General features: G+C 47.2%; 1 protein-coding gene across 6 annotated transcripts in view; it reads left to right on the forward strand.

The window, feature by feature from the left end:
• Positions 1 to 12,051, forward strand: part of GRIP2 (glutamate receptor interacting protein 2) — a 261,679-nt gene extending 249,628 nt beyond the window's left edge. For 5 of the 6 annotated variants that reach the window (XM_030227934.2, XM_050979132.1, XM_018915120.3 and 2 more), the window contains 4 exons: positions 1,536 to 1,656; positions 5,095 to 5,331; positions 6,972 to 7,118; positions 9,978 to 12,051. In XM_030227934.2, coding sequence (XP_030083794.1) covers positions 1,536 to 1,656; positions 5,095 to 5,331; positions 6,972 to 7,118; positions 9,978 to 10,175 — 703 coding nt within the window. In that variant the 3' untranslated portion in view covers positions 10,176 to 12,051. Of the gene's footprint in view, positions 1 to 1,535; positions 1,657 to 5,094; positions 5,332 to 6,971; positions 7,225 to 9,977 lie in introns of all 6 variants that reach the window. The other variant, XM_030227936.2, reaches the window with a different exon arrangement.
• Positions 12,052 to 13,541: the final 1,490 nt, after the last annotated feature.

The following is a 13,541-nucleotide window of genomic DNA, read 5'->3' on the forward strand; positions in this document are numbered from 1 at the left end:
ATTTGACCTTTCTGCCTGGCATAAAGGCTCCTGTCCTTTAAAAGCTGATGAAAGATAGGGGGTGAATTTAAAATACAATAAGCCATGTCATGTACTGCTCTCTTCAGGAAGTCCATGATCCCACAAGGAGCAAAGGGGTGTGTGAGTGAGTTTCTGCCTGCTACAGACTCCCATTTAAACCAGTGGATCAAAGGGAAAGTGTGTGCTAAAGACTTTGCAGTCGTTAAATGTCTGAAAAAAGACAAGGGGTCATTATATATTTAATGGAGGCCAAGCTCTCTGTGACATGTACTCAAGTAAAATGTTTTAACTTTGCTGAGTGGCTCTGGTGAATGAGTGTCCCTTCCTGTCTGTGGAGCTGAAGACTATTAAACCATGCAAGATACTAACACATGGTGCAGAGCTGGAGCATTGTCCATGCAGCTCCTTATAAGATATGTATAAGATGCATTAGGGCTGCTCCAATATCACTGTCCCCTTGGGGCTCTTCCCATGACTCATTAATGGGTTTATCATGATCTTGATTTAACACCACAGAGAGTATCCTTCAAGAGGCTCCTGTTGAACAGAGCACTGGTGGTCTGAGTTTTGCAGTCTGGTGTTCAGTAAGCAGTTTCCAGCATCACCTGCTTTTTTGTTCAGCGGATTTCACCATGTTTAATTGCTGTTTGATTTAGAGATATGAGAATTGACCCTGGCTTGTGGTCAGAGATAAAAAGTGCTGCAACTGCCAAGGTGGGGAATTGCAGAACCCCCAGCACACAGTGGTCACGTTAACTTGTGTTTGTACCAGCTTGAGAGAGGTTCTCTCTAACCTTACTCTCTGTTGTAGACAGAACTGGTGGCAAACTTTACACAGCTGTAAGTGCCAAGACTGCTATACAGCAAAAAAAAGAGAGACCTCCTGAAAGTAACAGCTCAGTTCCCTGGCCATCCCAAAGCAAATGAAACTCGGTTTGTATGGGTTGTACATGACACTGTTGATACTGCTGGCTGTAGTGTGCGTTTGCTTGTCCAGCCCAGGGCAGTCATTTTTATATACATCTTTGCATTATTTACTCTCATAGAGACCTAATGTATTTATCATTTTCTCACCATGTCTGTTACCCTCTGTGTTTTTCTCTCTCTTCTCAGGTGTTCTGTGTCTCAGATCTGAGCTCTATCCCATCAGCCTTTGTACTAACAGTCTCTGAGGCTCCTGGTTTACCCATAATGCATCCTTTTTTCTTTCACTTCTCTATTTCACCAAAAGGTCTTCCTAAACCTACAATCTTCCTACAGGCACTTTTTAATTTACCCTTTGAACTTTGACATTACTACACCAACTTAATGCTTCCTTTGAAGGACACTTGCCCCGTTAGTAAATGCATGGAGGTCTCGTATGTGGACTCTTGTTTGAAAAGTTCATATTGTTTGCTTTTGTATATGAAGATTCTTCAAGTCTGCTTTTACTGGTGAGACACTTGCTGTAGCCTTGCAGCTTTCACCCCGCTGCAGAAGAGTGCTGACAATATTTGGTTCCTACGTTACAACAGATACCCCAACCGCCAAAATGGCCTCGAGACCACTCATGAGGACAATTTTTGGCGTGTTTTTGGAGAAGCTTTGGAGGATTTGGAAACATGCGGCCAGTCTGAACTTTTGAGGGAGATTGAGGTAAATCACTTTCTGAATTTGTTGCTGACCTGACTGTTTTGCTCTTTCCATAAATGTTAGACTGTTTCCCCAGATGTTACTTGCCCACAACATCCCTGAGCTGCCAGTGGTGTGAAGGGTTTGAGTTTAATTCCTGTCAGGCCTTGTGCTAATGGGTAACTCTGCCTCATTAGACATCTGCTTGTGTGTGCTCTTTCCCTGAGCCCATGTCTTGCCTGCCAGGAACTCCACGCCCTTTTCACAAACCGTTGCTGGCCAATAATCTTCACATGACTGTTGGCAAGCCTTCCCTATCCAGTGGTAAACCCTCTGCTTGGAAAGATATTGTCTGTCCCAAGCACTTGAAGGCCAAGCAAGAGGAGCCCCACAGACCCCCACTGGGACTGAAGCTTGGCTTGCTTCAAGTGCCGACAGACACACGTACCTTGCATTCAGCTGTCACTCTGCCGGAAACCGTTTCAGTGAAATAGGTAATTGGAAGCTTTTCAGCCAGCCTTCCCCATGGAAAAATCTGAGAAAGTAATTGCTTCCTGCAGAAATAAAGGTGTTTCCTCTCTTCACAAACCACTTTCTCTTTTCTTTATCCAAAATGCTTTGGAGGTCATGTTATTGTGTCCGGTTATAGGATGAGGAGCCTGGATTTCCAAGTCATGGGATGCAAATAAAGGGCCCCCTTGAGACTGTGAGCAGCAGGAAGCAAACCTGCCTGGCAGGATGGAGCCTGTGCTGCTCCCTTCCCTAGTTCAGCTCCCACAGCCTGAGCGAAGGAGGAGGACCCCATAAGACCATCTCTCCCTGTGCCCTTCAGGTGCAGAGGACTGGGGAGAACTCTCTGGGTCATGCCCTCCATCACTCCCAGTGGGACTGGTTTTATGTACACTTGAATATAGCTGAGGCTTCAGAGAAAAAAAGGCAACTTCTGACTAATTGAAGGTCGAAGAGGAAAGTCCTGTTTTGGTTTGTATTGTGACAAGGGACTTGCTAATTGTTCTTTCCTCCTTGATCCTTAGCAACTGTAAGTGGAGGAGGAAATCTCAATTAAATTTATTGTGCTGAAGCATGGAATGCTGTTTTTATTATCTTAACTGCTTAAGAAAATGCTGACTTAAAAAAATCCCACAACACACTCAAAATCCCAAATCCTCAGCTCTCTCAGACTATAACTTTTTCCCTTGATCACTTATTTCCTGGATCTGAATGTATTTAGAAATGAGTTTAGGCAGCTGTTCTCAACCTTTCTGAACTGCAGTTTTGACTGCTTAAGAGTAAGTGCCTCCCTAAAATGATACATAAATATTTCTTTTCTGGTGGTATCTAAATGCAAAAGACAGGATTTGTTGGGCTCTCATTTGTTTTCCAGGGATCCGTGGTGCAATTGCTGTTTTATGCTGTTCGGAGCTTTGACAGTTACAGAAATGTTCTTAAACATATAAAGGAATCTTACTGAAAGCTGAGCACCTCTAGGATTTCTGTGTATTAAGCAGGTTTCTAGAATATTTTGAAAGTTTTGAGGACATAAGGGAAGTGCTCTAGTTTTAGCAGGAATCTGTTGGGTTCAACTCCCCTCTTATCAAATCCAGAGTACTCCCTCTCCATGTGCTCAGCCTTTGTGAATTGTGCTGTGGGATGTGCAGAGCTCATTGGGGCCTTTGCTGTATTGCAGCTTTCTTAGCCCCAACACTCAGCCTCCTGTGGTTTTATGACAGTCAGAGATTTGATTTGTTTGTATTAAAAAAAAAAAATTGGCCCTTCGTACTTTGCTTTTAAATAAGAAGAGGAGTCATGCCAGTGACCCATGATAGCCTACAAACAGGTTCACACACAGTCAGAATCCAATTCCAGGCTATGAGTATGGGAAGGAATAGGCTTTTTCCAGTAAAGTGTATCTCTGCTTTTCTTTGAGGGCAGCCAAGACATGGGATAAACAATGCAGAGCAGCCACAGGCGGGAGAAGTCTGGGACTGCCCTTTTTGCACTAAACCTAAAGCTTATGGGAAAAATTTAGGAAATTTTTTATGATGCTGCAAGGAGGATTTAAGTGCTGTGAGGATGGAGAAGGAGCCCAATGCTGCTGTTGGGTCCTGGTTGGTTGGGGTATTTGCAGCCTGTGGGAGAGGGCAGTGGCATGGTATGCACAGACCTTTCTGTTCTCCCTGGCTCTGCAGTGCTGGGACAGCACAGCACAACACGCTGGGGGCTGAGGCTACCAGAGGGCAGTGACCAAATGTACCCTGGCTGGCTGTGCTGTTGTTTGTTAGTCTGCCTTTCAAGTATGTGGTAAGTCAGTGTCCTTCCACCTAACAGGTATTTGAGTTCTGCCCAAACTCGAGCTGATCAAGTCATGTGTGAAGACCTGAAAAGTGCAAAGATGAAAGGTTTTCTGTATTTTATCCAACCCTTCTTAGGATAACGTGGGTAGTGCTGGCATTTTCCTACTGCCACCATAATTCTCTTTATTTGCCTTTGTTCCACCTTGGAGCAAAGAGCTGGAGGGTTTTGATTTGAGATTTAGTTGGATATTTCCCCTGTGCACAGGAGCTATTGCTCTTTGACTCGCCACATTTAGTGTTGAAGAATTTTGCTGTCTGCTCCATACCTTTCCTTTAATTTCTTCTACCTTTTGGCATTTATTGGCACTGCAGACCCTTTGAACTTGAACTTTGAAATTACAGGTTTCATTACACTGTTTAAATGGACTCTATGACCTGGAGCCAGCTGAGGTTCCACAGACTGGATTCTTGACTCCTTTGTTAGCTTTGATCAACATAATCTCATTAGTGAAAAGCATTGCCAAATGGAGTCCAAACTACTTAGGGGCATCTTTTAATGGATGCTATCAAGGATGACCAGGCTTAAATATTACTTAATTTCATATTTTTAACTCAATTTTCCTCAGTGACAGCTCCTATTTACTGACAGATAAAATCCTAATTTTTGTGCTGAATTGCCCTCAGTGGAGTCCAAGGCGTTGACTCCCCCGGGCCATTGCCAGTGCTGTGTGATGCTGGAGAGGAGCTGCAGCCTGCAGAGCTAGGCTGGAGAGCCAGGCTGACACTGGCTCCTCTGGGAGCTCCCTGAGAATGGTGTATTAGTCCTCCTTGCTTCAAGATGGTTCATGCACAAGATGAGGCCTGCCTGGCCCAGTTGGTGTAGAAGGGCTCATGGAAAATAATGCAGTGCTTCACAAATGCTTCCTTCTGAGATTAACTCCCTATTGGGGTGGGGGTGGAGAGCACAAAGTAGCTCAGCCATAGACCTGGAAACAAGATCCCAAGGTCTGGGAATGGCTCTTACAGGAAGAGCTTCTTGGTACTTATTTTCTGATTAATGGGAGCAGGGGTGCGGCCGTGCTGTCTGTGGCGCTGGAGCGGCCGCGTGGTCCGGCTCTTCCTGCTGCTGACTCAGCAGAGTGACCTCAGCTGTGCCCTCGCCCTGCAGGCATCCATCATGACAGGGAGCGTGCACAACCTGGGCTTGGAGGGCAGCAAGCTGCTCCTGGACTCTGTCAACCCCTCGGGAATGAGCCCGCTGAGGAAAGCCAACTCCAGCTGCGTGGACGGACAGACTGAGGGCAGCAGCTCCCCTGCCAAGAAGAACGAGAGGAACCTGGACATGAAGAAGATTGAGAAGGAGATGCAAGAAATCATGTCTCCAGCCCCCCTTGAGTTTCACAAGGTTTGTGTTGCCAAGGGTGGGTGTAACTGTGGCACTACAGTGCCTCAATGGATAAAGCTGTACCTTTGCAACCTTGTAAGAAATCTGCTTTGCTCGGAGGGACCCCCAGAAACTGGTCCTTGTTAAAGCTGGCCCTCACCAAGGGCTGCAGCAAAGGTTTCCAGAAGGTCAGATTAAGATGAAGGAGCCCCTTCAGAAGAGTAATGGGATTTAGCTGCCATCATTCAGCAAGGTTCAAACCTGGGCTTCGCTATTTCACTTTAGATATAAGATTTCCTGGTCCTTGTGTTTTGGCATTTGTTAATTGGTGCTACAGATAAAAGTGAGAGAGCTCAAAGTATGGCTCCCTGGAGACCCATCAGCTCTTTTCCTGTGGTACACTCCATTTAGTAGGCCACTTCTCAAATAAAAAACTACTTCCCTCTACTTCCACTCCACTTCAGTGATGGGATACTGGTTGATTTCAGGATCCAGCTGAACGTAGCCAGTTTAACCATTGTGCAAGGCAATGGTAATTAGGAAAAGTAATTAACTGTAGAAGCTGCTGATGTAGAATGCAAGCAGGGAAGGGAGCTGGAGAGGTTTCAAAAATTTGATTGCCTTTTTCTTTCCTAATGTGACTTCAGAGTGAAACCTGCAGTTATGCTAGCTGGAAAAAACAACTTTTTCATGTTTGATCTGCTTTTGCCCTTCAGGGCATGGCAAATGTGTCTTTAAATAAAACTCCTTGGTACCTGAAGGAGAAGAGCTGTGTAATTAGGCATGTTATAGGGTGACTCTTCATTCTGCTGGAGCATCTGGTGTTGGCTGTGTTTGGAAATGAGGTTGAGGCCAGGTGGGATGCTCCTGTGTGTCATCCTGAGCATTGTCCTTCCCCAGGACTGCAGATCCATGAGGCTCACCCAGCCTGGAGCACAGTCATGGTAGAGATTCACTCCCAGCTCATGGGAGGCAAGGGGAGATTTTGGAACTGTTGGGGAATCAGTTGTCCCTGGTTCCCAGTGTTACCCCATGATAAAACACTTCCAGCAGTGCTCCTCTCCTTTGGACACGGCCAAAACCTGATGTGCCCAAGGGAAGGATGATGAGGTTGCCCATTGCTTGTCCTCAGAGCGTCAGCACTTACTGATATGAATTTTCTGAAAATTACTTGTAAATAATTTGGAGAATTTTAGATGTTCCTGCTGAGTGATGTATTAAAAATGAGCTGTCTTCACATTTGATTTACTGCATTAAAAATTCCCAGTAAACATGTTGATTTTTCATGTGCTGGTCTGGCACACCCAGAGGATACATAGCATAACCTGAGCCAGGGAAGGCAATGCTCTATTACAAACATTTGTTTGCTGCTCTTTGGGTGAAACATGAGTGCCTGTGTTGCCTCCCACATCCAAGAGCAAGGGGCTGTCATGGGGTTGGTTTCATGCCAGTCACCAAAGCAATTCCCCTGTGTGATGCTGTCAGGTAAATAAGGCTCAGTCTGTGTTATCTGCCCAGGCTAAGAAAACCTGCCCAGAAGACCCAGAGCAGAACTGCTGTAGGTCTGTACATGTTACTCGTGCTGCTCTCATCCTGGCACCCCTGTACATCACATCCTTACTCTGCTGTATTGAAATCTGCTTCTCTTTCTGCCTCTCCAGATGACACTCCACAAAGACCTGGAGAGCGAAGACTTTGGATTCAGTTTGTCGGATGGCCTGCTAGAAAAAGGTGTCTATGTAAATATGGTCCGTCCGGATGGGCCAGCAGATCAGTGTGGCCTCAAGCCATATGACAGAGTGCTTCAGGTAATAAATGCAAAATGCAGTTCTGGAGGCTGGGACGGAGTGAATGAGTGGCTGAGAGGAAGAGAGAAGTGAGACCCATCCATGGCAACACTAACTTTAATGAAAGGTAATAGTTAGCCAACTAGGTTGGCTCTTAGCCACCAACACTCAATGGGACCTATGTTTTATAATAAGAAATCACTAGGCAGTACCTTCAGGTGGTACCCCAGGTGGTACTCCTAGGTTACACTGGTCCAGGGCACAGCCTGCTTTGGCACTGGCCTTTTTGAGCTTGGACAGCTCAAAACAAGCAAAAAGCTGTGTTGCTTCCTTTCCTCGCCCTCAATCCTACTCCTAGTTTTTGGATGAACCAGACTGTATTGACCAATATGTGTTCCTGTTAAGCCCCTTGTGGAATTAAGTGACGTTCATGGAGTTCTGTGCATGCTTTTGACAACTAGAAAACTTTTCTAGGAAACACATCCTTCAAGCAAGGTATTTTTTATGGATATTTTTCTTTGAAAAATGCTTCATCTGAAATAGCTGATGCAGAACAGAATAAAAACTCTGGTCAAAAGCACAGTCTGTAATAAATGTGCCCTGGGCATATTGACTACCGGAGGGACAGAAAAAGCTTGGTGAGTTTTGGAGATTGGAAAGAAGCTCTGTGTGGATGAAAACCAACTACTTTAGCTTTGAGGCAACTCAAACAGCAACTGAAGGAAGTGCAACCTCTGTGGAAAAATTGCTACCATTTGGAAATGCAGATATTGTGACCATATTTGGAAACATTCAGATGTTTAGTTTTACTAATTTCTAGGTGGGGGTTCTTAGCAGTTGGATTAGAGCCAATTCTTTATGTACATCAGGTAACTGGAGGACTGGCAGCACTGTGGGGAACCTTGTTTAAGCTTGTTATGGTCTCTCGCCAGTTGGCTGCTATACAATTATTCCTTCTCAGCTTCAAATAAAAGATGGTGCAAGAATGAACAAGAAGCTAATTAGGCTCTGGGCTGCATTTCTGTTCAGTGTTGGATGTGCTGCTTTTTGTGAGTGCCAAGTGCTCTGGGAGGTGTGCCCAAAATCCCAAACAGAGAGGCATGGAGACTTTGGACACCCTTTTTCCACACGCTGTGCCACACAGCTCACACCTACGGGCACACGAGGCGCTGCCATCACGTTGTCATGTGGAGTTGGGAATGAGGGATTGCAGACCTGCTACAGGTGACTGACTCCTCTCAAGAAGTGCAGAGCTGCATTGCTGAGGATGCTGCACAGTGCTGCTGATTGTGGGCACGATGATGTGCCCGAAGGCCAGCGAAACACCTCGTCCCTGCTGTCACAGACCCTCTGCCTCTTGGCTGCACGGATTAACTGGAGCATGGCATTGCATTAGTGGCACTTCTGCACTGGAGCTGCCTGGCTGGCACAGAGCAGGGGCAGAGCAAGCTTGTGGTTTATCTCCTCTTGTTCACAAGTGGGCTAGAAGTTGTCCCTCTGCTGTAAGGGGCAGTACTGGGGTCTCTGTGTGGACACTGGCTAGGGTGGGGGGACACTGCTGCTTTCACAGACCCAGCACTGTGGGCATGCATTCATTCTGGGAAGGGGCTTGGGATGGAAGGGTTGTATGGAGTCAAATACCCAGCCCTTACCAAAGAAGGAAGCAACACCTGGCCCCAGGGGTTATGTTCACTCCAAAGGTGTATGGGAAATTGCTTTTCCCTTTTCCCACTTGTTACCCCATTCAGAGGGGTCCCAAGATGAGGGAAGAGATGACAAAGTTGACTCCATGTATCAGAAGGTTTGATTTATTATTATATGATATATAAGATATAAAAACTATACTAAAAGAAGAGAGAGAAGGATTTCACTACTAAGCTATGTTAAGAATAGAAAAGGAATGTGTAAACTGAGGTCTTCTCAGACTGAGACCAGCCGGACAGGTGAACTGTGATAGGCTCTTAATCGGAAACAGTTTGACGGGGCCAATCACAGACCTCGCTTGTTGCATTCCACAGCAGCAGATAAGAATTGTTTACAGTTTGTTCCTGAGGCTTCTCAGCTCTCAGGAGAGGAAAAATCCTAAGTAAAGGATTTTTCATAAAACATGTCGGTGACACCCACTTCCCATCCCTGTGCTGTTTGCCAGCCTGCTCTGTCCCAGAGCTGTCATGGCACCAAGCCCAAGTGTTCTGGTAGCTGTAGGTGAGAGAGCTGGGGTGGTTTCTCCAGATGACCCAGCCTAGAAGGTCTGCAAGAGCCAGCAGAAACTGCTTTCACTGTTGAATCCTACAGAGAGAATTTGCAGCTGCCTCCTGAGCCCACATGAAATGCATCCAGACTCGGTGAAATGAAGGATATAAATGGGGAGAGGGGGAGAAGAAATTGTTTGGTATAGTCTGGGTTTTCCTCTGGCTGAGCTGAATAATGGTTGCCAGAAGCCTCAGGCCTTTATTTGTTTTCTTTGTGCTGGATACTTGGCACCACAAATTTAAGGCCAGTAAAAGCCATTATGGCAAAAAAAAAAAAAAGGAAAATGGCAACTTTTTTTCTACAGACTTGAACAGGAGGAGTGGTTTTGAGCCCTGCAGTGTTTAATACTTGTAATACTGCCCCAGGCACTGAGGGTCAAGGTTCATTCCTGGTCCAGACTCTTTCCCCCTTCCTCTACCCGTTACTGCATCGTTCCTCAGCTAAGCATGGATGCTCATTCTGAAGGGGTGCTTCTGCTCTTCTCCATTGTGAACCTGGAATCAGGGACCCCCAAGAGTTGTGTATTTTTTCCAGCTGGGGTTTAGCACTAATCTTACCTTTGCTGACTAACAAACATGATCTTTCTGTTGTTCCTTCCCATGGCATGTCCTAAATCCATCCTGGCAGGTAAACCGCATCCGAACGAGAGACTTTGACTGCTGTCTGGCCGTTCCCTTGATTTCAGAGGCTGGAGATAAGCTGGACCTGGTGATTAGCCGGAACCCCTTGGCACTGGCTGCCAATGCTCCCTCGGAGGGGAACAGAGAGCTCCTGGCACAGGTGCCCCACAGCGCCGAGGTCAAGGCGAGTGTCCAGACGCTCTGAGCAGCAGGAGCAGAGCAGACGATGCCTCTGTTGAGCTCTTGTGGTATTTGGGGTGTTATTCCTGATTTTTTGCACTGGTATTTGTAAATGCTCTGTGTACCATAACCTGCAAGTGGGGAGGTGGCTCTCCAGTGAGCCTGTAGACCGCCAAATATTGCTGGGAAGGTCAGAGCTGGGTGTGCGTCCGGGGCTGTGGCAGCGATGGCAGCGGGACAAACTGCCAACAGGAGGAAGGAGCATCCACAGCCATCCCCCGTGGCAGGGCATCCCCCTGTGCTTCTGCCATCAACTGTGCAGGGTCCTGCCTCCGACATCCTCCTCACCCTGAAAGGCCTTGGCCATCCTGCAAACACACATGGTGCTATTATGTTCTTTGTTTGCTCAGTTAATCACACACAGCAAGACTGAAATGCCTTTCCTTTTATGTTGTGCCCAGCTCCATCCTTTCAACACTCCTGGCAAATCAGTTCCTGCAGCCCCTTGCACTCCCAGTGCAGGGCTGTGGAGAGAGCCAGTTAAAAGACACTTCAAAATGTGCTTGAGAGTGGCTAAAGGCAATTCTTGTGCAGAAATTGGTATTTGCAGCTGTCTCTTTCCAGCCCTAAGTCTGGCTCACCCCATAGTGGGATTAGGCACCTTGTTGGCTGATTCACATGAGCAGTGTTGTTACCTGTGCTCAGTAGTGACTACAGAGTAGAGACCATACCCAAGGCTGAAGGCCTTGAGTACCTGCCTGAATCCCCCTTGTCTGTCTGAGCTTTACAGAGGTGTTTTGCTTGCAAACCTGACCTGCGATGGAAGTAAATAGCAGAATAGCGAAATTCCCAGGGCTGCCCCTGATGCTTTGGATCAATGAAACCTCGCTGTCTCCCCTGAGGCAGAGGAATGACAAGCCCTTGGTTGGGTGGGGTTGTGTCCTGTGTCCCTGTGGGCTGGGTGGTGTGTGCCCCTTTGCCTGTGCCTGCCCTCTTGTAGCTCTGTGGCCGCTCCCCTCCTGCCTGAGAGCCCCGGCCCGGCGTGGCAGAGGGGCTGTGATGTTTGCATTGCCTGCCCTGTTTCCCACATTAGCACTTTATGATGATGTCCCTGTCCTGGTGGCAGCTGCAGCTTTGCTGTCCCTGGGGAGGCCTGGGCCAGAGAATCCAAGAGCTGCCCCCGTCAGACACGGCAGCTCCAGAGCCCACTGCCCCCGTTCCCTGCCTGCCCTCCCAGTTCTCCATCCCCACCTGCACGCCAGGGGTGTGTGGAGGGAGCTGGGAGGGTGCACAGTGTGTGTGTGTCGCTTTGCTGTGCCAGGACTTGTCCCCCGCACCGTCTGTCCCCTCCAGCCCCTGTGACAGCACAAATGTATCCGGGCGTTCCTTCCAGGCACGGCCCCATCCAGCTCTTTGTCCTTGTAGCCATTTTCTCTTTGAGTATGCAATATCCCATACCATTGCTGCCACAGCTAGATAATGTGCCATAATTGATACTGTGGAGCATTGACAGTGCAGCCGAAAGTGTTTTTATATGCAATATTCTGAGCAGTGGAAGCTCACTGGGGCTTCTCATAGGTTTTTAATGAAGACTTTTATTAAAGGCTTTAAAAAAAAAAAAAAAAAAAGGAGGAAGAAGAAAAACTTGGTCCTTGTATCCCTTCCTATGCATTTTGAATGATATGAAGATGAAATGCATTACTTAAATGTGTATTTTTATCCATATATTAGAGTGTATTCCTTGTAAAGTATTTTTATATGCTAATTTTCTTATGTATCTATGAAAGCACAATATTTAAAAGTACAGCATTTCAAAGAATATTTTAGTCCTGTTTTGGACCTATTTGTAAATCTCTGTATTTAAATGGGATTGGAATGACTTTGACTTTTTTTAAAATTAAATAAAAGCAAATGAAATGCATTTATTTTGGTTTGTGTTGCTTTCTGCTGGAGGATGATAGAGAGGCAATGCTTTGCTTCCAGCAACATTTTAACTTTCCAGGGGACACTGAAGATGCCTTGGAGGACAAGGGGGAGGCCATGCAGAGGGTTTGCTGGGAGGCCACTGTTTGTAGGGCTACCAGTGCTGTCCCTTCCCACCCGCCATAAGCAGCAGGACTTGGGTTGCTCCCTTCCCTGTGCCCGTGGAGACAATTTTGCTGTAGCTGTTAACAGCAAGAGCTGGAGATGCTCATGCATGTGGTTCCAGCACTGCTTGCAGCTTTTCCACACTGGGAATCTTGGCTTGAAGCCGGGCTGCTCCGTGACAAAACACTGACGCAGCAAAGCACGTGGCAGCATTTGCAAAGCTGTGGCTAATTCCCGGGGATGGGTTGGAAAACTGGAGAATGATGCTGCTGGCAGGAGATATCCCATCTGGTGCTCAGAACCCTGCAGCTCCAGCAGGGTGTCTTGGGGATCTGCACCCTGGTAGCCAAATTACCCCACCTCTGAAACCAGACATCCCAAGAAATGACTGCCATGAACCCAGAACACACCTCTTGTGTCCATGCATCGAGGATTTGTTCCCTATGCTCCCAGTGTGGGCAGCACTGGCTGGAATGTTCCCTGGATGAGGCCGTAGGGAATCTCTGCTCACCAGCACAGAGAGGCTGAGCTGGGTTTTACAACCCTTCATGGCCAAGTGGGTAATGCAGGAATTTTCAGAGACTGAGCAGGGTATAGGAATGCTCCTACATAGACTGGGGAATCATTGCCACATAAACACCCCTTATCTGCCATCTCTGGCTGCCCTCCTGGGGTGAACACTTCAGAACAGGATCCTGCATGAGGCCTTGCCAAACCTGGAGCCACCTGAGGCACGGGAGCTGCAGGAGGCTGAAGGAGCACCCATGGAACCAGAGCTTCGGGGCTCAGTGTGTGTCCAGGGGTTCCCTGTGTGTCCCAGGGAAAAGGTTAGAATGGAGCTGCTCCCTGGGATGTGCCTCAGCACATTCCCTGCTGATGCCCCTTCTCATCCAAGGGTCTTGGCTGATGGGAGCAGCTGCAGCCCTGGGCAGGTGATGGCCACCAGGGCAGGTAGCCAAAACCCTTGTGGCACTTAGTGACCTTTTATATTTCCTGTTTATTTATTTTATTTTAACCTGAGACACACTGCAGTTGCTGTCTGTGCTCTTTTGAGCCTGCTTAGCCCAGGAATTGCTGGCTGTGCTGGTGAGAGGAGAAACCCCTGACAAAGTCCTCAATCACATCCAGCAAAATAACCAAAACCACCCCAACTAAAGACAGCTGTGGGACTGATCCTGGGCATGGGGTGCTGGAGGCTGAGCAGTGATACTCAAATGTTTTATTTTCACAAGGAGGAGCCTTGTGAAATAAAGCCAATTAAATACTGTTTTTTTCTTTCCCTACCTCAAATCAGGACTTCAGG

Source organism: Serinus canaria, chromosome 12 (assembly GCF_022539315.1).
Source record: "Serinus canaria isolate serCan28SL12 chromosome 12, serCan2020, whole genome shotgun sequence".
NCBI classification, from domain to species: Eukaryota; Metazoa; Chordata; class Aves; order Passeriformes; family Fringillidae; genus Serinus; species Serinus canaria.